This window comes from Seriola aureovittata, chromosome 6 (genome assembly GCF_021018895.1).
Source record: "Seriola aureovittata isolate HTS-2021-v1 ecotype China chromosome 6, ASM2101889v1, whole genome shotgun sequence".
Lineage (NCBI taxonomy): Eukaryota > Metazoa > Chordata > Actinopteri > Carangiformes > Carangidae > Seriola > Seriola aureovittata.
Genome location: NC_079369.1, coordinates 28903387 through 28929328, shown reverse-complemented (window position 1 = coordinate 28929328; position 25942 = coordinate 28903387). Strand labels below are relative to the sequence as shown.

The window sequence follows — 25942 nt, the reverse complement described above, 5'->3', positions numbered from 1 at the left end:
CCTAAAGTAAGCTAGCACTTAACACTGCTCCAACAACTGTAACTACCAATGCAATTTCATCACGTTAATGTACCTGTCTACCTATCTAATCCATCCCAGCATGCGCGACTCTGCAGCAGTCACACAGCAGTCTGTTTGACCTTCCAGGCTTGCCGTAGTGCTGTGTTTGTGTAACATTTAGCGCGAACTTTAATGCGAGCCATAGTAAAATTCACCGAGAGGAAATCACAGTTTTGCTATTAACTAACAAATTCTACAACTAACTCGTCCATGACTCTGACACAGTTGACTTTACTGACTCTTGCTGGAAACTCACAGACATGAGCGTCTCTGCTGTGAAGTGAAGCGACTGTTTCTAGGTAACCAGCGGTGAGCGCGAACCAAACGGGAGGTGACGGTTGTCAACAGAAGGAATAAAGGAAAATGGTGGGCGAGCTAAGTTGTAATTATTTATTTCTCTGATGCCACAGACTAGTGTTGTAACTGGTGCTAATCCTCTTCGTATAAAACCGTCATTACAGAGAAGGAGTCTCGCTCCCAGTCAGCTTGCTAAACGAAAACAAGCAGGGGCTTCCTGCGAGGATGAAGAGTGGACATGTAGAAGTGTGAGTAAACAGGCATGGCTGTTACATATTAATACATTCAGAGCTGACTGTTAAACAACACCGTCAGATGTCAGTCAGTCAGATGTGTGTTAGCTGGTTGTTGGCACATGCGCACAGTTTGTATAACATGTATGGAGAGACAGTTGCTGTCTACAACAATCAGCATCACCTGAACCACATAACAATGTTAATATTGATTTGGTGACACCCCTTAATGGTTTAACATGTATGGACTGTATTCTTTATGGACAAACAAAGCACAAACAGGCTTTCCTCATTGTATCAAACTGCTACTTTCCCCAGGCCGTTTGTTTGGAGAATGAACAAAAGGATGATGAGTGAGAATCAGTATTTGTGAACATTGGTAAGATGTGTGAGCCCTTTTCACAGGAGAAAAGAAGAAGAAGTGATGACGAGGTGAGAGAGATCCATATTTCTCCCTTCAGAAAGCCTCTGACACAGCTCAGCAACCGGCCTGCATGTATGGACGGGGACAAGCATGTAAGTATTGTTGAGGACTATCAAGTTTACTCTTTGCACATCAGGCTCACTTTTTAAAAATCTTTTCTACAGGAGGCATTTATTCGAAGCATCCTCTCCAAGCCATTTAAAATACCTATTCTGAATTACACAGGTAACATTGTTCTCATCACTGTGCTCCTCTTACATGTCTACTACATTACATAACATTACGTTACATAGGATTACTTCAACTGCTTTCTTGATGAATCACCCTCAGGCTCGCTGGGAATCAGGGCGCTCGGTCTGAAGCGTGCAGGAGTAAGGAAAGCACTTCACGATCCCTTCGCTGAAGATGCTTTGGTTCTGTACGAGCCCCCGACTCTGAGCGCTCACGACCTGATCAAAGCTGACAAGTAGGTCCAAAACCAATGCGCTCCTCCCTCCATTACATCATGTCATAGTTGATCTCCAGTGAACAGGCTTGATGCTAGCTAGGTACTCCAAATAGAAGCAGGCAAATGAGTAAAAATTTGTTCTTACGTGGACAGTCCAGCCCTCTCATACTGCTCACTCTCTTGAGGTGAGGAGACAGTTTGTATTCTGAGTCCTTACTTCCTCTGTGGAGATTTTCTACAGGTGAGAGTACAGAAACTGCAGTAAGTAAGAGCAGTACCTTTAAATGATCTATTCTGATCAGATGTATGGATTTGTAAACATGAACTATGCTTTTTGCAGCTTTAAGAAATGCACCTGCAGGTTTAGCACTGGCAGATATCACAGCTTGCAAATATTCTTTGTAGCAACTGATAGCCTCTTTGTTCCTGACTGATATGTTTTCAGACACTCTTCTTACAGAATACTTCAAGTTCTAAGATATTTTTTAAGATGCACTGCACACACAACATGTTTAAGATCAGTGATGATGTTCAGGTCAGGGACGGTGGGGGCCTTGACTGGCTGGCCAAAGTTTTCATGTCAAGGTATTGTGTATATGTTATGTTGCTATAAGATATATTTTTTTTGTTTGCGTTAATTGAGCTTTGAGTTTAGCTAACGGAATATCGAGCTGTGCCCACAGTCCACTCCCTTTTTCCCATGTTTCCCCTTCACCACTCCTTATCTTGAAGGCTGGCAGAGCTCAGGTAGGGCCCAGGTAGAGCGTTACATTGTTTTTTGACTACACCTTATTGTCAGTTTCTCCAGTCCATCTGAAGGCGTAGGCTAAAGCACCTTTATTGTTAATTTTCTAGCTGTAGCGATGGAACAGATTTTGTTTTTCTTTACCATTGAATCGCTTTGTTTCCTTGGTTGGACAACAATTCTGAGTGTGTCTAACTGCACACATCATTACCTGGAACCTCAGGGCAGGGTTGGATCGCAGGATTGCCTGTACAGTGACTGTGGCCAAGGAGCTCAGTTTTAACTTGATCAGTCCAACAGCACTCGTTTCCAAAACAACCCTGGCTCATACAGATGTTGCTTTGCAGACTCAGACATAGAGTTTTGTGATGAGATGGCAGTTAAAGTTTCCTTCTGATGACTCTTCCATGTTGACCCTGTTTGTGTACTGACACTGCACAACAATGGACCACCTGCAGGTCCTCTGTCGCCTGATGGGGGTATAACTTTGCCTCCCTGCTCAGCAGACGTGGTTTATGTAAAGTTTTCTCAGTCTTCCACAACTTGTCTCGGCCTCCACAGTAAACTCTTATGCCATGTCTTAATGACATTTCAGACAGTGGAAATTGTCAGTGGAAACTGAACGTACTATGATATCTTGTTACACTGTAGCCTCTCCTGCTCTGTAGCATAAGTTAGCTTCATTTTAGATACTCAGTCAGTTGCTCGTGGTTCTTGAGAGTTACCACAATGTTTGAAGAGTCTGAGGATTGATCAGTTCTTCAGTTGTCATCAGCCGATAATTCCATCAAATGACAATCAAGGCCAAACAAGATAAGTGAATGAAGTCACTGAGGTTCTGAGTGTTTTACAAGAAGAAGGGAGCCCAGACCTTTGCACAGGACACAACTACTGTTTCCTTTTCTTCTATTTTTAAGTTAACAAAATAAAATGTAACAGGGCATTAACATTTGAAGAAAGGTTCATTTTATATAAATACATTTTATGTAATTTGCCCAGGAGTGGCTACGTGTTGCCTTTACTGACTTTGCTACAATGATAATAAATGTTTCACTTTCTTTTTCCTGTCCAGAGAAAAACTGCCCGTCCACGTTGTTGTGGATCCAGTTTTAGGAAAAGTGCTCAGACCCCATCAGAGAGAGGTAAGAAATGTTTTCCCTTTACTTTACTGATCAATATAAAAATAAGACTCTCTCATCAATGAACTGGCCTTGTGTTGTTTCTCTTTGGAAACATAAGAACAGATGAGAGGTTAGTTCACTCTTGACCTTAGACTGACAGAACAAAGAGAAGTTAAGGTCCACTCACAAGCTTTTAATCACTTCTCATAGACCTCACCCACAAGATGTGAGGAGGACCTTGAGAAGCAATTGAAAGGTCCAGGAAAAAGGAGTAAGTGTCCAATGAAATTAAAAGTCGATGTCTTTAATTTGTCAAGGGTGTGAAGTTCCTCTGGGAGTGTGCGACGGGCAGACGCATCCCGGGATCATTCGGTTGCATCATGGCAGATGAGATGGGCCTGGGGAAGACTTTGCAGTGCATCACCCTCATGTGGACCCTACTGCGCCAAAGCCCCGACGGCAAGCCAGAGATAGACAAGGTCATCGTGGTTTCTCCTTCCAGTCTAGTTCGCAACTGGTACAATGAAGTGGGAAAGTGGTTGGGAGGACGCATTACACCTGTGGCCATCGATGGAGGCTCGAAGGACGACATCGATAGACAGCTAGGTGGTTTACCTCTCCCTCTGTCTCAGTCTGAATGTCAACAGCAACGTTCATAGAAATGGTGATTCGATGACTTGTAATGGATCAAAGTGTTGATCAAGAGGAACCTTTAGTCTCAGTGTTGCACTAGAGTAAATATCAGGGTGTTAGCCTGAGGGAGGGGGCTGCACACAGACCTGCTCTTAACATGGTTTGTGTTTTACTCAGGCAGCATTTTGATGCACTTTTTTTTAAACCTCCATCAGAAGTCAAACAGAAATAAAAGGTTAAAAACCACTTTTGAAACTTCATACAAGACGTCCTAAAGGATAATTGCATCTCTCAGTAATCAGGCCTTTATCTGTGTGTTACTCTTCTTCACACATTGGTATCACCACCAAAATTAAAACAAAACAACAAACAAGAAAATAAATTCCAGAAGAATTTCCAACAGTTTGATCAATGTTTAATTTTGCTTCATTCAGTACATGTGGTGATAGTTGGTTTTATTTATGTTTATCCAGAATGCTTCCTGTTTGAAAAGCAAGTATTGCAATTAATTTTGTCAATGCTTTTAAGAAAAGAAGTTGAGCAGCTTTGTTTTAGAAAATGTTTTGCTACAGCTAAACTCATCCCCCGCTGGTGGGACATGTAATACTTTGCTTTCGATCTTTTTTTTTTTAAGCTCTCCCTCTTTTAGAACTCCTACATATTGTAGGAAACAATGGATTTACTTTTGCTGGGCAAAGGTGGAAAGACTTCTTATATAGATAGATAGATAGATAGATAGGCATCCTGGACTAGACTCAGTGTCTGGACACACACACTCTCCCAGGTAGGTTTCTCTCTCCCAAGGACTGCACACTGCTTTCCAAACAACAAACCCTGGATCACCAGTAACATCAAGACCCTCCTTAAGAAGAAAAAGGAGGCCTTCAGGGATGGAGACAGGGAGAAGCTCAGGTGTGTACAACATGCTGAAGAGGAGATTAAAACAGGCGAAGAAGGACTACAAAAAGAAAGTAGAGAGGAAGCTGCAGCACAACAACACCAGCGAGGTGTGGAAGGGGATGAGGACCATCACTGGCTATAAAGAGAAGAACAGCCAGGCAACATCAGGTGATGTGGACAAGGCCAATGAGTTCAACCTGTTCTACAACAAGTGTGACACAGCCTCACCTGTTCTCTCTCCCACAGCTTCAGCTGCAGCTTTAACTTAAGCCTTCAAACAGCGGGGGTCCCGGTCCTGTGGAAAACATTATGTCTTGTTCCGGTCCCTAAAGTAGGACGACTGGCTGAGATAAATGACTAAAGACCAGTGGTCCTCAGATCACACGTCATGAACACCCTTGAGTAGCTGTTTCTCCACCTTCTGAAGCCACAGGTCGAACTTGCACTACACCCTCTACAGTGCGCCTACAAGGAACATATTGGAGTGGATAGTTCCATCCTTTACATGCTCCACCGGGCTTTTTCAAGTGCATTTAACACCATCCAACCCCCCCAGTCTTAAAGACAAGCTGGAAGGGATGGGGGTGGATCCCTGCTTCACATCCTGGATTGTGGATTACCTGACAAGACGATTACAGTACATCAGGCTGGGTAACTGTGTCTCAGGGACAGTGGTGAGCAACACTGGGGCTCCACAGGGGACTGTTATGGCTCTGATCCTGTTCACCTGTATACGGCCAACTTTAAATACAACTCTGAGTCCTGCCACATCGGTAATACCCAGATGATACAGCTATTGTGGCACGTATCAGGAATGCGCAGGAAGAACAGTAGAGGGATCTGACAATGGACTTCAGTGAATGGAGCAACAAGAACTGCCTCCTTCTGAACACCTCCAAGACCAAGGAGATAGTATTGGACTTTCGGAGGTCTAGGCCCGCCCTTCAGCAAGTCAATATTCGAGGGTGGTGCATAAATACCTAGGTGTGCACCTGGACAGTAAACTGGACTGGTCCGTGAACACAGATGCCATCTACCGGAAGGGGCAGAGCCAGCTCTTTTTATTCAGCAGGCTCAGGTCCTTTGACGTCTGCAGTAAAATGCTGCACATGTTTTATCAGTCAGTGGTGGCCAGTGGACTCTTTTATGCTGCAGCTGGGGCAGCAGCATGTCAGACATGGACACAAAGAGACTGGAGAATCTGGTCAAAAAGGCTGGGTCTGTGCTTGGCAGAAGTCTGAACTCACTCAGGACTGATGTGGAGAGATGCATGCAATGTAAGATGGAGGCCTTCTTAGACAATACAAACCATCCTCTCCCAACATTCTGGCAGGACAGAGAAGCAGCTGTAGCAAACGTCTCATCTCACTGCACTGCAGAACGGAGAGGTTCAGGAGATCCTTTGTTCCCACTGCCATCAGGCTATACAACACCTCAGCCAGAGGAAGTGAACTAATCTATTTATTATTAAATAAATTAAATTAAATTATTATTATGAACAACGACATAATGGACACATGAATTTCCCCTAGGGGATAAATAAAGTATCCATCCATCCATCCATTTTAAAATCCACTGATTTGATCTCAAAATCTTTATCAGAGGAGCAAATTCAAGAGCTCCGTTTAGTAGACAGTGAAACTAGGTTAAATATCAGGGGTCACACAAATCATTAGCCACCATCTGGCCCATGCTTTTGAATAGTAGTAGTATATAAGTATATTACATCAGACACACCAGTCTCTTTAAAGTTGCAGTAATCAATACTGAACCTTAATTATAACTCTGACAAAGAATCTGTATTAAATAATAGTTGGTCAGGAACGGGACCTCCTCATTAGCTATCTCCCCGCTCTCCTCTTTTCACCAACCAAATCTTGAACAACCATAACAGCTAACAACTTTTTGGTTGCCCATTTTTTAAAAAAAATTGGCATGAAATAAGGAAAACATTTAAATTGCCTGATACCTTACATTTCAATGAGCATTCAGCTAAACTACCCCCGCTGAGCCAATTGACATTAACCAGCTTACAATAGTTCAGACTTCGCATGAGCAATTTCAACCACTAACAGAATAAACTGTATACCTACGTGAATGGAAATATTATAGTCAACACTTACTTCTTGTCATGCATGCACAAAAATCCCAACAATAAGGCAAAGTCGACTTTCTCTTGCAACTCTTGTGGGGAAGAATCACCGACCATATTACACTCGTCACTTCCTGAATGAGTCTCAGCCACTGAGGTGCCAGACAGCCAAACTGGTGTATTGTCACATATGAAGCTTATAATTAACAACACATTCCCCAACAACACTTACTGTAAACAACATCAAAGAACTGTAATTGAACTACCTACATTGGCACATAGGGCCTTTTATACACCTGGAATGGTAGTTCCCTTTGTATCTGTGATACTTGTTTATAAAATTGAAAATCAATTCATTCATAAATAAAATAATAATAATTAATGATAATAAAAATTAAAAATGAGGGTTGGTCAGACAGTGGCCTAAACCTGATCCTCTTAAGGGTCAGTCAGATCAGTGCATCCCAACACTAATCACTAATCATTGGCAGTAGAGGACACAGAGATAATCACCACTGGACACAGTCAGTTTCTTATTTTAACAGCATATGGAAGATTTTTATGACAACAACTTATAATAAGAAAAGGTTGTTTTAACGAGATTCTTTGGTTTTATGAAATAATGAGAAAATGTATGTTTATTAATTGGTTTGTTTTCTGTGAATTCCAGTGAACTTCATCTCTCAGCATGGTTTGAGAATCCCAACTCCAATCCTGATCATTTCATATGAGACGTTTCGACTCCACGCTGAGGTGCTGCACAAAGGCAAGGTTGGACTAGTCATCTGTGACGAGGTATTTATCTCATTCATTACACTTGAGAGCTGTTTGTGACTGTTGTCTCCATGGTGTGACTCTGATAGTTGTGTGTGTGCAGGGCCATCGGCTGAAGAACTCTGACAACCAGACATACCAGGCCCTCAATGCTATGAGTTCCCAGAGGAGAGTGCTGATATCAGGTACTCCCATCCAGAACGACCTGCTGGAGTACTTCAGCCTGGTCCACTTTGTTAACGCTGGGATCCTCGGTAAGAACTTCCGCACAGACAACACAGGCTAAAAAACATTTATTGCTGCCGTTTATACTTTGTTTATTTGTTTGTTTATTGTTATTGTTTATTATGGCAGGTACAGCCCAGGAGTTCAAAAAGCGATTTGAGCTCCCCATTCTTAAGGGCCGAGATGCAGATGCCAGTGATAAAGACAGAACGAGTGGAGAGGAGAAACTCAAGGAGCTGATAAGCATCGTCAACAGGTGGGCTCCAAGAACACACACAGGGCAGGCTGTTATTATTTCATTTTCATTTTTCATTAAGGGTCAGAGCAGTGAAGCAGCTGGAGCCCTCTTTTTTTTGTTTTCATCATTGGAGGTCCAAGCGCTATTGTAATGTTATAAGTATGTATGTATAATGATATTTATTATTGTTGTTATTATTATTAATACTGATAATCTGACTAATTTACTTGTGTAGAAGCCACTTGACTATGTCCGACACTGGCTGTGACAGTGAGGGCATTATCTCCATCACCAGTGAATAAATATCCAGCAGACATGTATATCAAACCAGTTGCAGATGAACGCGCAAGTGACTTAAGACTTGAAATTTCAGTTCATGTTTTTTAAATGAACTACAGTGTGATCAGCTTTTCAATGATGGACCTCTTTAAAAAACAAAACACTAAAGATAATATTTTTAATGACAAATGTCTAAAACTATGCAACAAAATGACATCTTCATTATAAGTTAGGTTTTCATCACATTTTCATACCTCTGTGCCAGACTGGACTCAAGGATGAACTGATTAGATTCTGGTGGTCAAAGGTCAAGGTCACAGTGACCTCACAAAACACGATCTAGGCCTTGTGAACACAGTATCTTGGGAATCTTTTCAAATTTGTCACAAACATTCACTTGGACTCAAGGACTGATTATTGGTTTGGTTTGTTTGTAGCTATATTCTAATTGGTTGATTTGTATACATATTGTGACAAAGCATGGAGGAAGAACCACAAAAACATTAAGAACAAACTCAATCGGACATGTTCAGCAGGTGATGGTGTTTAAATGTCTAAGTCACACTGCTGACCTCACCTGTGCATGACGGCTACCTGCTGAACTGTTGCTGCAGCTCACACACGTGTGTGTCCACAATGGCAGTGTTGCTGCTGTGTCTTTAATAATGGCATCAATAGAGAGAGAGAGATTCACCCAGTTATTTAATGGTTAATAGTTAATGTTTTATCATCAACATAATAAAACTTGAACTATCAACTGATTGTCTAGAAAATTACCACGTTAAATTTCGATTGGTACAGAAAAAGTATTGTTTCATCAAGTGTTTTATTGATTTATTCTAATTGGTGCCCTGTGTTAAATCATGTTTGATGTTTGTGATGAACCCTTTCTAACACTGACCATGTTCTGCCTCAACAGGTGTTTGATTCGGAGAACATCTGATATCTTGTCTAAATATCTTCCTGTGAAAATTGAGCAAGTTGTGTGTTGCAGGTAGGTTGATCCACTTGGTGAGAGGATCTGGTGCAGGAGGAGAGATGTAATATTAAAGAGAAATTTGTCTCTTGTAAAACTGTTGATTATTGGCATGAAAATAGATTTAGGTTTTAGACATAGTATGTATAAGAAAGGTTTCATTTAACATTCAGGATCATAATGACTGTGACTGTGACTGTTTCCCTGCAGGTTGACTCCTCTGCAAACAGAGCTCTATAAACTCTTCTTGAGGCAGGCCAAGCCCCTTAAAACATTACAGGAGGGCAAAATGAGTGTCTCTTCCCTGTCTTCCATCACGTCACTCAAGAAACTGTGCAATCGTAAGAGCTTAGACCAAATATAACACTCTTTAAAATGTTGCATCTGTGCATTTACACATGATGCTGATCAGTCATATAGTATCCGTACTCTTATTTAGAATCATCTGCTGCTTGGTAAAACTACTAACCTGCTCTTTGTCCCAGACCCAGCACTCATCTATGAGAAGTGTGTGGAGGGGGAGGAGGGCTTTGAGGGGGCGCTGGATCTGTTTCCACTTGGCTACTGCACTAAAGCTGTGGAGCCTCAGCTCTCTGGTAAGAACATGTACAGCACAGAACAGTACGGCTCTCATCATGTACAGCATGATTCCCCCGCTGACTCGTTCCATGTCTCTGTGTGGGAGGGGCAGAACAGCTGGGAAGTAATGTGAACGTGGTCAAGACGAGCAGCGACCTCATTAATGGCTTGGGAAATTTGAGCTGATTGCATCATCATCACCATCATCATCTTCACATTGATTTTAGTAGAGATTATGAATGATTGTATGGCCAGCTGTGGGATGCTAATGGACAAAGCATTTTCATAATATTGTTGATGGGTGGTTCTGTCTGTGGGAGGTATGCCACATTAGAACAGGTCTGTCTGACTACAGATACAACAGAACATTTACACTTAAAGAATTTAACAATTTTTTCTTATTTGGCCGATTATGATAACCAACCATCTCACCTCACCACCACAGTCACTGGTGTCAAGTCATTTTCATGTTTTTATGTTTGTTTGTGTTCATATTTAACAAGCAGGACAGATGGGTCTGTTTTTGGCTGGAACGCAACTGTTACACACTGAATGCCCACGCTGGTGATCCAGGTGTAAGAGGATTTTATTTTTATTATCAGAAATGCTGCAACCAAACAGAAAACAAAAGACAGTGTGAGTTCTCACATACGCTCCTGTAACTGTCTCTGATATGACTGAGCGGACTTCCGTAACCAACGGTTTTACAGCGTCAGTCATTCATATTACCGTACATGTCGGCTAGCGTGCCGCCATGCTAACTTCGCGGTTGAAGCTAGTTTTAGCTGCCCTTCCTTGTACCGCTTAATACACATGTAGAACATAACTGTAACAAACAAACGTCAATACCTTTAACATCAATACTTATCTCACCTGCAACCAAACAGAAAACAAAAGACAGTGTGAGTTCTCACATACGCTCCTGTAACTGTCTCTGATATGACTGAGCGGACTTCCGTAACCAACGGTTTTACAGCGTCAGTCATTCATATTACCAGGCCGCTACCGCCACCTATTGGTGAGAAGTATTATAACTAATAAGTCAACTTCAACAGAAATCAGATGAGTTTTCTCCTATTTACACAAGTATTAAAAATAATAATTATAATCACAAAAATAATGGTGGGGGCCAGGTTACTAACATAAACTAATCTAAACACAATTCTGGAAACAATTTGAACTCATGAAATGCCCAGGGTGCCACACCCTCCCCTACTTAATAAAAAAATAATAAAAAAAAAATAAAATAAAAAAAATTGTTGTTACTCCATTAACCCAATACTGTACAACTAGTGTCTATTCTTGAATAATAATCATGGTTGCACCCTATTGGCACTTACCTGTCCAATAAAAGCATACTTAGGTTAAACACATTTAAAACCATAGAAGTTAGCACTGCTCAGTTGATACATCAGAGCAAATCATATGGAGAGTAACCATTATTTTCCCATCAAGATTAGTAAACAACTTCATCTCACTGTGATGAATTCTACTGTAACTAGACTCAATACTCGGCCGACACTTCACTTTAGTCTGTTACCACTCTTCCATTGTTTACATATGAAGACACCATAACATGTATTTGTCACTATATTAATTTCAATCTGTGACACTACAGTCTTTACTGTTAAGATCTGTTAAGATGAGTAATATTCTGTCCATCCTTTTTTTCAGCGTTTTCCTTGCAATGTTCTCTTTTTTTTTTTTTTTATATCTTAGTCTCTTTAAACTGTATCAGTTTACCATAGTCTCCAGCCCCTTGTTTGCGTCCATGAGCACCCAGGGGCGCCACAGTCTCTGGAAGCAAGGTGCTGTTTTGCCCATCTCTATGCAGCCCATACCAGCTTGTCTGACAGTAGGTTGTCCCAGCGTATCATACGTCAGCATCCTTGGCTGCCGCCGCTCTCTCTGAGGATGAGTGTGGACTGTCAGAGGTGATGACCACTGTTCTATGTCAGAGTCTCTGTTCCCTTGGTGTTGGTGTTCTTCTTCATCAGATGTGTGTTCTTTGTGTTGCTCCTGTTGGTCGTGATGATCCTGTGTGATCTGCAGCTCAAGCTCCGCCTCCTCTACATCCGGCTCACTCCCTCTTTCTTGAAGTTCTCCCACCTGTTGTTTCCAGGCCTCAACGCCAGGAGTTGGAGCAGTAACTCTGCCATCATTGTTGTGTTGCTGTGGCAACCTCCACACAAGTTCCCCCTCCTCCTCACTTTCCACATCTGTGCCCTGTTGTTGTAGCTGTTGCTGATCTTCCCCCTTATTTTGTCTCCGACGTTTCTTGCTTTTTTCTCGCCCCTTCCTCTCCGGCTTTTCCACAGGTAAGCTGTCACATGGAAGCAACAGGTTTCTGTGTACTGTGCGGCTTTTGTCCCCTCTCTCAGGTTTGATCTCATACACCGGCATGTCAGGGCTCTTTTGACTCACCACCACGTACACTGTATCCTCCCAGTGTGAACGGAGCTTGCCAGGCCCTCCTCTTTCTCTGAGATTGCGGAGCAGGACTCTGTTGCCAGGATGCAGTTGGGCTCCGTAGGTCTTGTGGTCATAATATCGTTTGCCTCGCGAAGCCTCTTTCTGAGCTGCTGCTGATGCAATCTCATAGGCCTCTTTCATTTGTGATTGCCATTTTGCCACATACTCTGTGTAGCTTACTTGCTGCTCTTTTGATGGTAAGTTGAACAAGATATCTACAGGGAGTCGAGGAGAGCGGCCGAACAGCAAATAGTAAGGAGAAAACCCCGTAGCCTCACTCCGAGTGCAATTGTAAGCATGCACTATTTTTGCCAGAGAGCTTTTCCAGTCTGCTTTTTCATCGTCGGTCAGTGTTCTCAACATGGACAGGAGAGTTCTATTAAAACGCTCCACTTGACCATTTCCCTGTGGGTGATATGGGGTAGTATGGGAGCCACGCATACCACAGATCTTTTGCAGCTGGGAAAACATCTGATTCTCGAATTCTCTGCCCATGTCATGATGGATTCTTGCAGGAAAGCCGAAGTTCACGGCGAAGTGATTGAAGACTTTTTCCACCACTGTTTTTGCAGACTTGTTTTTTGTCGCATATGCTTGTGCGAAACGTGTAAAGTGGTCCATCACCACCAGGATGTATTCATAACCATGCTTGCAGGTCTCTAGATGTAAAAAGTCTATGGAGACCAGCTCGAAGGGGTAAGTAGTGGTGATGGAGGTCAGTGGGGCTCTCGTTACCTTGCTTGGCCGTTTCCTCTTCAAGCATTCACAGGCATGCATCACGAAATGCTCCACATCACTTTGCATTCGGGGCCAGTAGAATCTGTCTCTTATTAGTCCCAGAGTTCTTTCTGCCCCCAAATGTCCCATTTCTTTATGGAGTTCTCTGAATACAGTGTCTCTGTGTTCTTTAGGGAGGAGAAGCTGATCTCTCCCATTAGCTCTCCTGTAGAGGACTCCATCATCATTTACATACAGTCTGCTCCACTGTCTCAACAGGATTCTGACCTCAGGTGGTTCTACTTTCAGGGCGCGACCTTTTGGCAGGTAGTCATTGGCTTTATGTTGTATGAAGCGGCCAATCACAGGATCTTGCTCCTGACTCGCTCTGATGTCATCTTGAGAAAGAGACTTCCCAGCAGACAGTGGTGTGGTGTCTTGCACTAAACTGATGGCAATCTGGCTGACTACAGTGGTCTCAGGAAAGGTGCTCTTTCTCTGTAGCACTGCGCTCTCCACAGCAGCTCCGATAACATCCTGCTCTACCTCCACGGTGCACTGGGCCATGTACTGGTTAATGTCGAGGGGTAGCCGAGACAGTCCATCAGCATCAGCATTCCTCCGGCCTGGTCGGTATCTGATTGTGAAGTTAAAGTCGGCCAGTTCACCCACCCAGCGGTGGCCTGTTGCGTTCAGTTTTGCTGTTGTGAGGACATATGTTAGGGGATTATTGTCTGTGTAGACAACAAAATGTGGTGCATAATAGAGATAGTCTCGGAAGCGTTCACAAATTGACCATTTTAGGGCCAGGAATTCCAGTTTCCCAGAATGCATATGGTAATTCTTCTCAGGGGGTGTTAATGTCCGTGAGCCATATGCAATGACCTTCATCTTGCCTTCTTGTCTCTGATATAACACAGCCCCCAGGCCCTCTTGTGAGGCGTCACAGTGGAGTATGAACGGCTCTGCAAAATCAGGATAGCCTAAAATTGGCGGCTCTGTTAGACAGTCAGCCAGCTTATTTAAAGCATCCTGATGACTCTGAGTCCAACTGATGGGTGTGTTGGGTGGTGACCGGCCCTTCTGTCTTGTACTAACCACTTTTCCTTTTTTTCTGGATACAGGTGGTGAGGCTCTGTCTGGAGGGAGGGTCAGTAGCTGGTACAGCGGTTTTGCCACCTTAGAGAAGTCTGGGATATAGGCCCTGTAGTAGGAGAGGAAACCTAGAACTCGGCTCAGTTCCCCCACTGTCGATGGTGGTTGGTCTTTGAGCGCCTGAACAGGAGCTATTTCGGCTGGGTCCATGGTATAACCCTCTTCTGATATCATCCGTCCAAGGAAGCGAACTTTTTGCTGGAAGACCTCACATTTCTGTGGACTGAGTTTGACACCATGTTTTTGGTATCTCTGCAGGACAGCTCGGATGTGGTCCACATGACTGTCAAATGAAGGAGAGTGGACTAGGTTGTCATCTAAATATGGCTGGCAGGTGACATCACGAAGCCCCTTCAGACAGTCCTCCATACTCCTTTGAAACTCTGCTGGGGCTGAGCTGAGGCCAAATGGTATGCGGTTCCACTGATATAAGCCCCAAGGTGTTGTAAAGGCTGTGAGGGGGCGACTCTCAGGGTCCAGGAACCCCTGGTGATAAGCTTTGCCCTGATCAAGAACTGAAAACCAGGAGCTGCCATGCAGGGAGTCTAGCATATCCTGAATTCTGGGAATCGGATGCCTGTCTGGTACAGATTTCCTGTTGAGCTCTCTGTAATCACAGCACAGTCTCAGTTCACCTGACTTTTTGCGAACACAGACGATTGGGGAGGAGTAGGGTGACCGTGACTCTGAAATCCACCCGCGGTTCAAGAGGTCTTGGAGATAATCCTTCACCTCTTGGTGCAGGGGTTTTGGCACTGATATATAGGTCTTACGAACAGGTGTAGTGTCGTGCAGTGTGATGTGCATGTTTAAGGTGGGAATGCACCCAATGTCCTTGTCATCATAAGCAAAAGCATGACACTCCTCTCTTAACACCTGCTTCACCCTCTCCTGCTGATCTTTGCTAAGGTGATCCAGTTTAACAGGAGGATTCCACTGAGGTGGTTCATGGCTGTGTTGTAGGTTGCTGGTTACCTCATTTAGCTGGATGGGAGGCCGCAAGGTGTTCTGTTCTGCTGCCCCCAGTGTCTCATCAGAGGAATCCACTGTGATGGGGTACACTGCTTTAATTTCTTCCAGGCATCCCAGAATGGTGTGAGGGCTTAAGGTGACATCATGCTTGCTGGTGTTGGCTATTGAGACTGGGATGTATACCGACCTCCGCTCGCTGACAGTGACCAACCCCTCCTGGATGACCAGACCCTCAGGTAGCTGTGATAGCTCATCGGGAACAAACAGCAGGCTTTGTCCAGCAAACTGGGCTCCCACATGTGCACAGATGTATGAGGTGGTTATCTGTTCAGCAGCCAGGCGTATTCCCCTTTTCCCTGTCCGCACTGTACCCACACTTTGGCTTGGATCTTGTGTCTGTAGTAATTTCAGCACTGCTTTAGCTGTTTTCACCGACATTGAGAACATTCTGCTGATTTTTTGAATGTTCTGTGGTTTTGACTGCCGTCTGCCCCATTTACCCACGACTTCTTCAATCACATTGAATCCAATAATGGGTTTTTCTGCAACATTGGGATCACTGGACACTAACATGGGAACTCGGAGTGTCTTTTCTGGGTGTGTGTCACAGTCCAAATAAAACTCTGTTTCTACCCACCCGTCATACGGTATTTCACTCCCATTTGCGGCTAATGCTACCAGTGGTTCTGTCCCCAAAAGTTCAATAAGTGGCCTGACAGTGCTGTGTGGGAGGTGTCGTTTTCGCCAGTCATTATTGATGAGACTTGCCTGAGCTCCAGTGTCCCATAGACCCTCAGTTGGTACGTTGTCTAGGTGGCACTGGACCATGCATCTTCTTCCGATGAGACTGATGAGCTTGTTTTGGCGTTGTGAGGGCACATAGCTGGTGTGTGTGTTCTCTTGGGGGTTTCTGGCGGGTTGTGGGTTGGCATACAGTATGTCTGTGTGATCACTTGGTGGCTTTTGTGAACGTGAGGGGGCATTTTGCAGAGACACGGGGTTGAATTGGGACCTGGAGGATGGAAGGGCTACTGTGGATCCCGGCTCAGCAACCCCCTCCCGTTTCCCTGCGTGCTTCTGGCCTGCCTGCAGCCACGAGAAAGGTGGCCTTCCTGTCCACATCGAAAGCAGTGTCTACATGTGTCACCTGCCTGAGCCTCTCTGCATACCTGACATCCTCTAGCCCCTCTTGCAGCTGGTGATGGCCGGGTGTCTGTGCTTGGCCTTGATTTTGTTGCTTCTAATGTTTCACTGAACATTCTCTTCACTTCAAAAACATCAGCCCTGAGGCCCTCAATAAGTTTCACAGTCTCTGGATCTGGTCCTTTACTCTGTCCTTGTTTTTTCTTTGTGGAGACTATATTCCCTACTTTTGTCTGTGTTTCATCATTTGTATCTGTTTCACTATTGGGAGGCAACTGGCTTTTGTTAGCTCGCAGCTCTGTGTGTATCTCGTTTACTCTAGGTGGCTTGACGGCCGTGTTTCTCCTGAGCTTATTTTGTCGTTCTAGCTCAAGACTGGCAGCCTCATTCATTTTTTCAATCAGTACCTCATCGGTGACTCTGGGGTTGCTAAGGTGAGGTTTCAGCTGAAACTTCACTGCCTCGCTGAACAGACCAGTCTCTAATGAGCGAAGGAATTTACGCTGGATTAAGTCTGAGCTGAATTGTTCCCCCTCATCCTCATCACCAGACTTCCAGAGCAGTTTCTCCCTGAGCTCTATTGCCCTGAACAGAAAACCCTGAGCCGATTCTTTGGGATCTTGGGCAATGTTCATGAGTCTGTGGAGCAGGTCTGATGATGAGTCAACTTTGTAATGTCCTCTCAATATGGTTTTTAATGTGGGAAGTGTGAGGTCTCGCTTCACTTCCAGCAGGTCTCGAAGGTGAAGGCCCGGGCTTGCAGCTTTAATCACAGCCTCGATTATTTCAGTCTCTGAGTAGCCCTTTTTGAGCCCAGACTCGATCTGGTTGGTCAAGCTGGTGAAAGATAATTTATCTTTCTGTCCCGCCTCCCCTATTTGGCCCCAAATCCGGAACTCTTTTCTCAAAGTCACTTCTGGGGCTGTGAGGGGTGTAGGCTGATTGGCTTCCCTTTCCTTCACTACTGCCATGCTGCTGAACCGGGCCCCCAAAGCTCCTATCTTCTCCTCTAGCGCCCGACGTGCTTCTGCCTGAGCCTGCTGGAGCTGTCCATACTCCTGTTTCAGTCTCTCAATTTCACTAGGCGCTGCTAGTTGTGTCTCTGCTTCATCTGAAGCTTGTTTTTGTAATGACCGGAGGAATAATTGGAGATCGTGCATGAACTGCTGGAACACCTGAGGCTCCTCACTCTCTTCCATCTCTTCCAAAGTGCCCTCGGCTAGCCGGATTAGGGCCCGACGAGACTGTTCTCTGAATCCGTCCCCTGATGGCTCGCTGCACTGTAGATGCTGACACACTGTGATGAGCTCTGATTTCACAAGCGTCCACAGCACTGCACTGATCTCGTCCTGGAGTTGCTCCATCTTGGATTTTCGCTGAACGTACTTGTCTAGGTTCGTCTCTTGGGAAGGGACTCTCAGCTGTCTTAAAGTCCCTCCTGGCTGGCTCGCCAAATTATGTTACACACTGAATGCCCACGCTGGTGATCCAGGTGTAAGAGGATTTTATTTTTATTATCAGAAATGCTGCAACCAAACAGAAAACAAAAGACAGTGTGAGTTCTCACATACGCTCCTGTAACTGTCTCTGATATGACTGAGCGGACTTCCGTAACCAACGGTTTTACAGCGTCAGTCATTCATATTACCAGGCCGCTACCGCCACCTATTGGTGAGAAGTATTATAACTAATAAGTCAACTTCAACAGAAATCAGATGAGTTTTCTCCTATTTACACAAGTATTAAAAATAATAATTATAATCACAAAAATAATGGTGGGGGCCAGGTTACTAACATAAACTAATCTTACCACAATTCTGGAAACAATTTGAACTCATGAAATGCCCAGGGTGCCACACAACAGCGGGCCCAGCTCTTTAATCTCGAATGACTCTTATGACAGTCAGTCAGTCAGTCTATTGAGCTGCTCTGGTTTCCCTTCTGCTCGGGAACTGCAGGGAAGAGGAGGACCGCTTCCAATACACTGAGCCTCTCCTCCATTACAGCAGATAAACTACTTTCATTACATGTATCATTATTACTAAAGGAGGCAGAGGAATAACTAAACACCAAGCAGAGAGAGCAGGAGGGGGGGGGGGGGGGGGAGTCATCGGTAACGAGTCTTTGTGCTAAGTTAGTCTAACCATGACCTGAGTACAGCTCTGTAGTTCTAGCTGAAACTAATTTCCTGCTACATCATCTGCTCATACATCACATATCCTGGGTCCTCCTTTTAGAAGGATTCATCAAAACCAATATATATATTGATTTTATTATGACGCCTCCTGACTTTGCATTAATCCATCTGAAATACTGTAAACTCTATGTCTTGTTTCCATACAGCCAATCAAACTGATTCATTTTAAACCATATTTGCATACAGCAGAAATGTCAGCATTCTAGGATAATGAGTAACATCCAGACAGCAGCCTGCTACACATCATATTCATCATATCAAGATATCTTTTCTCTGGGGCTAATGGAGACCAAACCAGAGCTAAGAGAAGAGTGAATATTGGGCTTAAAATCATCTGATGGACACAAACATGTTGCTCTGTGTGTGCTGGATGTATAAATAAGCAAATGTTTGCAAGTTTGAAGGTGACAGACATGTTTCCTCTGCCCCAAAGAGGACAAGAAAGTGACTACAGGTGTTTTTTATGTCAGCAATTCTGCTTTTATGAGATAAAGACAGCAGAGAGGGACAGGAAATGTGGGGGCAGGGAGGGGTGACAAAGGGCCAGGGCTGGACTCAAACCCAGGCCTCTGCAGCAAGAACTCTAGGATTCCCCAGTTATTGCTAATTTAATAAGTGTGGTGCATCTTTCTAACATAAACTGAATAAAGTGTGTCATCTTTCTATTCATGGAAGAAATTGTTTCCTTTTTTCCAGGGAAGATGCTGGTTCTTGATTACATCCTGGCAATGACAAGGACGACAACGAGCGACAAAGTGGTGCTCGTCTCCAACTACACTCAAACACTGGACCTCTTTGAAAAGCTGTGTAGATCTAGGAGGTGATTTTTGGCAAACGCCATTTAATTGTCCGTTTTCTATGATTTGTCAGTAATGACCATTCTCTCGGTCTTTTACAGATACCTCTACGTTCGACTGGATGGCACCATGTCCATCAAGAAAAGAGCCAAGATTGTGGAAAGATTCAACAGTCCATCTGTGAGTTAAACACTTTTTTATATGACACAGAGAGCCTTGAAAAGCGGTTGACCAGCGTCTGAATCCATTTGTTTCTCAGAACCCAGAGTTCATCTTCATGCTGAGCAGCAAGGCTGGTGGATGTGGACTGAATCTGATTGGTGCTAATCGCTTGGTGATGTTTGATCCTGACTGGAACCCAGCCAATGATGAGCAGGCAATGGCACGGGTGTGGAGAGATGGCCAGAAGAAGACTTGCTACATCTACAGACTCCTCTCTGTCAGTTCAATAATACATATGAATTTTTACCTACTGTTATAACTATTTTGCTAAGCTGAGGTCAGCAGGGTGCAGACAGCTGCAGTGTCCATGCCTGACTTGTGTGTGTGTTTACAGACGGGGACGATTGAGGAGAAGATCCTGCAGAGGCAGGCCCATAAGAAAGCCCTGAGCAGCTGTGTAGTGGACGAGGAGCAGGACGTAGAGCGTCACTTCTCTTTGGGTGAACTCAGAGAACTCTTCGCTCTCAACGAACAGACCACCAGCGACACACATGACAAGTAAAAACACACTACTCAAATTACTCTGCTGATTCTATGAGAACTGAATGTACTTCATAAAGATGGTCAGACAATCTCAAAAAGCCAGTCAGATATATTCAAATTGATCTGGAGATTTTTTCCCCTTGTTTTCACAAGATCTATATCTTGTGAAAACAAATGGCAAAGAGAAGACGACATAATCTATAACATGATATCTACTTTTATGTATACCATCAAAACACACTGTTTTATGTGTAATTACCTGTGGTTCTGTCTTTAAAATCGAAACTCCATTTATTCCCTAAGTGAGATACATTTCCAGGATTGATTATAAAATCAGAAAATGACGTGAAATTTATTCTGACTGATTATATAAAACATGTCATTTAACATACTGCTTGGCATCAGGGATGGGTGATAAACTTTCACCCAGGAGCCAGATGCATGACACTGTAGAGAGTGCATATATGCATAAAGAGGGAACTGGATGCAGTTCCACTCCAATAGTTTATCATAGATGGATTTAGAAACCCTTCATCACCATTCATTAAACCTGTCAGTGAGGAACAGGGGTCATTACACACAACCACATTATGCACAGCTGTGGCTGTTAATTCACGTACCATTAATTCATTACATGTAAAACATCATCAGCAATGATATATCACTCAATATTAAACATCAGCAAGATGATCAGTGATTCATTTATTTATCTAATATTGATAGATAGATAGATAGATAGATAGATAGATAGATAGATAGATAGATAGATAGATACTGTAGATAGATACTGTAGATATATGCTTTATTTATCCCCTACGGGAAATTGTCCATGTGTCCATTAGCTCATTGTTCATAATAATAAAAACAGTTGATAATAAATAAACAATATTAGATAAATGAGTCCACTTCCTTTGGCTGAGGTGTTGTGTAGTCTGATGGCAGTGGGAACAAAGGATCTCCTGAACCTCTCTGTTCTGCAGCGCAGTGAGATGAGACGTTTGCTGCAGCTGTAGCTGCTTCTCTGTCCTGCCAGAATGTTGGTGATGATGAATGTGAATGATGGTTGGTACTGTCCAAGAGGGGCCTCCATCTTACATTGCATAAGACTCTCCACAACAGTCCTGAGCGAGTCCAGACTCCTGCCAAGCACAGACCCAGCCTTTTTGACCAGCTTATCCAGGCTCTTTGTGTTCATGTCTGACATGCTGCTGCCCCAGCAGACTGCAGCATAAAAGAATACACTGTTCACTAGGGTTGTCAGGATACTAGAATTTCAAACTCGATACCTAGGAAAATACTTGATACTCAGTACCATTTTCGATACCATGGGGAGAAAAAAATGACCCTAACCCTTTTTTTGATAAAGATTAGAACAATACAAACAATAACATCAATGACATTATTTTTAGGTTGTATGAGGTAGTGCAAAAATATACATATATATATATATATATAGATATAGATATATATATGCATGCAAATGTATTGAGCTACAGCCCTGTTTATTGTCTGTGCTTCTCGTGACTTGCCACCATGTTTTCGTTGCTGATCAAATAGAGTTGTCGGGGAGGCTGCCGCTGTTTCTGTCTAGTTGCTGGTCGACTTTTCCCAGCTTCAATCTGCGACTTTAAGAGAAATATAACGCTTTTCAGACACAAATAATTGTGTTATCCTGTTAAATTAACACTGTCTAATAACGTTAGAGACAGGCAGGACCGATAACGCTTACTGCCTAGCTCCCACATTAACGTTACTCATTTTATTATTAGCCATAGCCGCTAGCTTAATGATAACTTGGTGGCTAATGTGGCTATTGGCTATTTGCTAATAGTTAAACGGCTCAAGATAACGTGTGCTGCCGGCCAGGTAAAATAATTCCAAACGGCACTTTTTCTTTTTTCATTTTCAACTAAAACAGGTTGCGATGGTCCTTCAGCAGCAGCACTTGCCATGTTAATGTAGTTTTATGCTGGCGACACCAGCTCGTTGTTGTGAACGTCAACTAGCGTTGATGTGTTCAGCTGCTAGTGAGAGGAGGGACTTTGTTTTCTGCCTATCTGCAGTGCTGCTGTATGAAGTTGTGTCAACTGGAGGAGGCGAAAACTGTTGGTATCGATACTGTTGCAAATGAGTATCTTATCCGATACTAATTTTTAGTATCGATTAGTATCTGAGTATTGATTTTTTTGACATCCCTACTGTCCACCACTGGCTAATAAAACATGTGCAGCATTTCACTGCAGACGTCAAAGGACCTGAGCCTCCTGAGGAAAAAGAGCCGGCTCTGCCCCTTCAGGTAGATGGCATCCATGTTCAGGGACCAGTCCAGTTTACTGTCCAGGTGCACACCTTGGTATTTATAAGTGTGCAACACCTCAATGTCCTTCCCTCGAATGATGACTGGTGTTCAGAAGGAGGAGGCTCTTGTCGCTCCATTCACTGAAGGCCATGGTCAGATCCCTGTACTGCTATTCCTGCCCGTTCCTGATACATAGCTGTGTCATCTGGGTATTTCTGGATGTGGCAGGACTCAGAGTTGTATTTAAAGTCAGCCGTATGCAGGGTGAACAGGATCGGAGCCATAACAGTCCCCTGTGGAGCCCCAGTGCTGCTCATCACTTTCCCTGAGACACAGTTACCAAGCCTGACGTACTGTAGTCGTCTTGTCAGGTAATCCACAATCCAGGATGTGAAGCAGGGATCCACCCCCATCCCTTCCAGCTTGTCTGTGGGTTGGATGGTGTTAAATACACTTGAAAAAGCCCAGTGGAGCACGTAAGGATGGAATTAACCACTCCAATATGTTCCTTGTAGGCAAACTGTAGGGGGTCTAGTGCAAGTTCAACCACTGAAGCAGTGGGAGAGAGAACAGGTGAGGCTGTGTCAAACCTGTTGTAGAACAGGTTGAACTCATTGGCCTTGTCCACATCACCTGATGTTGCCTGGCTGTTCTTCTCTTTACAGCCAGTGATGGTCCTCATCCCCTTCCACACCTCTCTGGTGTTGTTGTGCTGCAGCTTCCGCTCTACTTTCTTTTTGTAGTCCTCCTTCGTCTGCTTTAATCTCCTCTTCATCTCATGTTGTACACACCTGAGCTTCTCCCTGTCTCCATCCCTGAAGGCCTCCTTTTTCTGCTTGAGGAGGGTCTTGATGTTACTGGTGATCCAGGGTTTGTTGTTTGGAAAGCAGTGTGCAGTCTTTGCTGGTATTACACTGTCCATACAGAAGTTAATGAGAATCATTGTTAATATGAAAAAACTGGAATCTATCTGATACGTATGACTTAAGCCTAGTGCGATTCCTTTAATCCCAATGACATGTTCTAGTCTCTGCAATAAGATCCCGTGATCGATGGTATCATATGAAGTACTATCTCTATAGTATAGAGACAAGTCCATTGTCTGAAGCTATGAGGAGATCACCGATAACTTTAACCACAACTGTTTCTGTGCTGTGATGGACTCTAAATTCTGACTGAAAATCTTCAAACAAACCATTTCTATGCAAATAATCACATACAACAAAGCATGGTAAGTTTATTTCTATAGCACCATTCAGACACAAGGCAATTCAAAGTACTTTACAAAGGCATGGAAATACATGAAAACAGAACATTAAGATGAAATAAAGATAGCATTTAAGAACAGATTTGATTATAAATAATATTTAAATACATAACGTCAGGTAGCAAACTTAGGACACCATTTTAAAGGGGGTGCTGTATAGTAAATAAGACATTCAAATGCACACGATTAAAATCATTTTATGTATGTGAATTATTGGTGACCTGCAGCAAACTGATGTTTTAAGGTCCGATCTAAATGAGCTGACAGTTTCAGCAGATCTCAGGTGTTCTGGAAGCTTGTTCCACAGGTGAGGAGCAGAGAAACTAAAAGCTGCTTCACTTTGCTCTTACTCTAGGAACACTGAGTAAACCTGTCCCAGAGCACCCGATGGTCTGGATGCTTTGTATTGTTCAAGTAGATCAGAGATGTTTGGGCCATTTAGGGCGTATTAGAAGTAGGATTTTAAAATCTGTCCTTTGACACACGGGAAGCCAAATCATTGATTTAAGGAGAGGTGTGATATGCTCCAGTTTCTTTCTCAATACAACTTTACATGCTGATAGGAAAACTCACACTGAGAGCTGGCTCAGGGTCTGTCCAGTAACATCTTCTGCTAGAACCAACACTTAAGCCTGACCCACCTCAGTAATGTCCCCTCGACAGCCTCTCATATTCGTAATGGACCACTTTGTTTTTTTAGCATCTAACTTCATGTAGCTTGAAACATTCCCCATAGTGTACTTTAGCTCTGATGACACGTTGTTAGCAGCTGCACCATTAACATAACCTGATTGTTTAGAAAGTATTCTGAACAACAAAGTCCTCTACTTCTAATGACAGTGGTACCCTTTATTCTGTCTGTTTATTTTTGACAGCAGGAATATGACAGCTTTCTTTTTACTCTTTGGTAACATTCCCACACATGTAGTATGAAGTTTAGGATAAGAACACACAGATGTTCTAGCATCAGGCCCAATGTTTTATGTCTCTCACCTCACCTCACTTTATATTACATCTCCTCTTATCATGTGTAGCTTGCTCTTGAAAATCAAATATACACTGTCTGAAATCTGTGATAGGTATTCAGTGCGCACATTGCCACCACACATTATTTTATAATACGACATGACTTTTGTGTGCACACTGTTTATACATCTGGCCCCTTGTGGTTTCATTTTACCATCACAATGTGTGATCATAATGTAAGTCATGTGTTGAAGCAGCCTCTCATCCCTTCTCTTTTCAGGTTTCGATGTCAACGCTGTGTGAATGGCAGAGAGGTCTGGCCTCCTGCAGATGACTGTGACTGCACCAGTGACCTCTCCCAGTGGAACCACTGCTTCAGTAAGAAGGGCCTGAGGGACCAGGTGTTGAAAGCCTCCTGGGATGCTGCTGTCTCCTTCGTCTTCCACCAGCGCTCTCACGAGGACCAGAGGGGAGTAGTATAGCAGCAGAAACAACACAGACTGCCTATCGCACTACCACCTGTACATACTGATATCTATTTATTTTTGGCATTTTCTGTTTTATTAACTAAACTTTTTTATTATAGCAGAAGGAATAAAGGTCATGCTTATGTGTATGTTGAACTGTGATGCAGATGCAGTTACCCAGCTCACCTAGATGTGTGGAGGTAGAAGATAACTTATCGGTTATTCACAGCTGATTCCAGCCATCTGAAAACAGCAGGATAGACATGTACATTCATCTCACACATTTTAATACCACAATGCACACAAATCAAATACATTCAAGTTCTCTGTACTGGCATCGGTTGGTGCCAATGTAAGAAGGAAGCACACATGCTGACTGTCACCAATGCTGGTGTAATAGTTTTAAAATCAAATATAGATGTTAGCATGTTAGCACAGTAGGCCTTTTAAATCTCTACTGCTACTGTGCAAGCACATCCAACACAGATCAGTCCACATTACAAATATTGCAAGTCTATTTACCATTATCAGTGTCTAAATAAAAACTTAAATGTTCATTCCCAGCTCCCTTTGTGTTTCATTGACAGTAATGTCATGTGTAGCTGGCCACTTTCATTTTTTGAAGACCTATGCACTCATGAGCCAACCACATTTCAAAGCCAAACTGTTGCTCCTGCCCTGTCAACTCCTGGTAGGACCAGTGAGGAGTGTGACATCACCGGTCCTTGGAGTGTGTAAAAACCATGCTGTCACCAGTAGTT

The 25942-nt window shown here is 43.4% G+C and overlaps 1 protein-coding gene across 2 annotated transcripts; it reads left to right on the top strand.

Moving 5' to 3' along the window:
* rad54l (RAD54 like) lies at positions 1-25738 on the top strand. 2 transcript variants are annotated; one of them, XM_056377594.1, is made up of 18 exons: positions 1-426; positions 522-605; positions 996-1106; positions 1179-1239; positions 1345-1480; positions 3280-3349; positions 3646-3934; positions 7624-7748; positions 7831-7981; positions 8082-8208; positions 9389-9463; positions 9656-9786; positions 9931-10041; positions 19377-19500; positions 19579-19657; positions 19737-19916; positions 20034-20197; positions 24995-25738. In XM_056377594.1, the coding sequence occupies exons 1-18, from the start codon at positions 424-426 to the stop codon at positions 25194-25196; spliced, it is 2223 nt and encodes a 740-aa protein (XP_056233569.1). In that variant the 5' UTR covers positions 1-423; the 3' UTR covers positions 25197-25738. The 2 variants fall into 2 exon arrangements, with proteins under 2 accessions (XP_056233569.1, XP_056233570.1); XM_056377595.1 differs by lacking the exons at positions 1-426; positions 1179-1239 and having other exon boundaries at positions 523-605.
* The last annotated feature ends 204 nt before the right edge of the window (positions 25739-25942 follow it).

Coding starts and splice junctions, on each gene's coding strand:
- rad54l (XM_056377594.1), top strand. Junction 1,481..3,279: donor GACCTGATCAAAGCTGACAA/GTAGGTCCAAAA, acceptor TTTCCTGTCCAG/AGAAAAACTGCCCGTCCACG. Junction 3,350..3,645: donor TCAGACCCCATCAGAGAGAG/GTAAGAAATGTT, acceptor TAATTTGTCAAG/GGTGTGAAGTTCCTCTGGGA.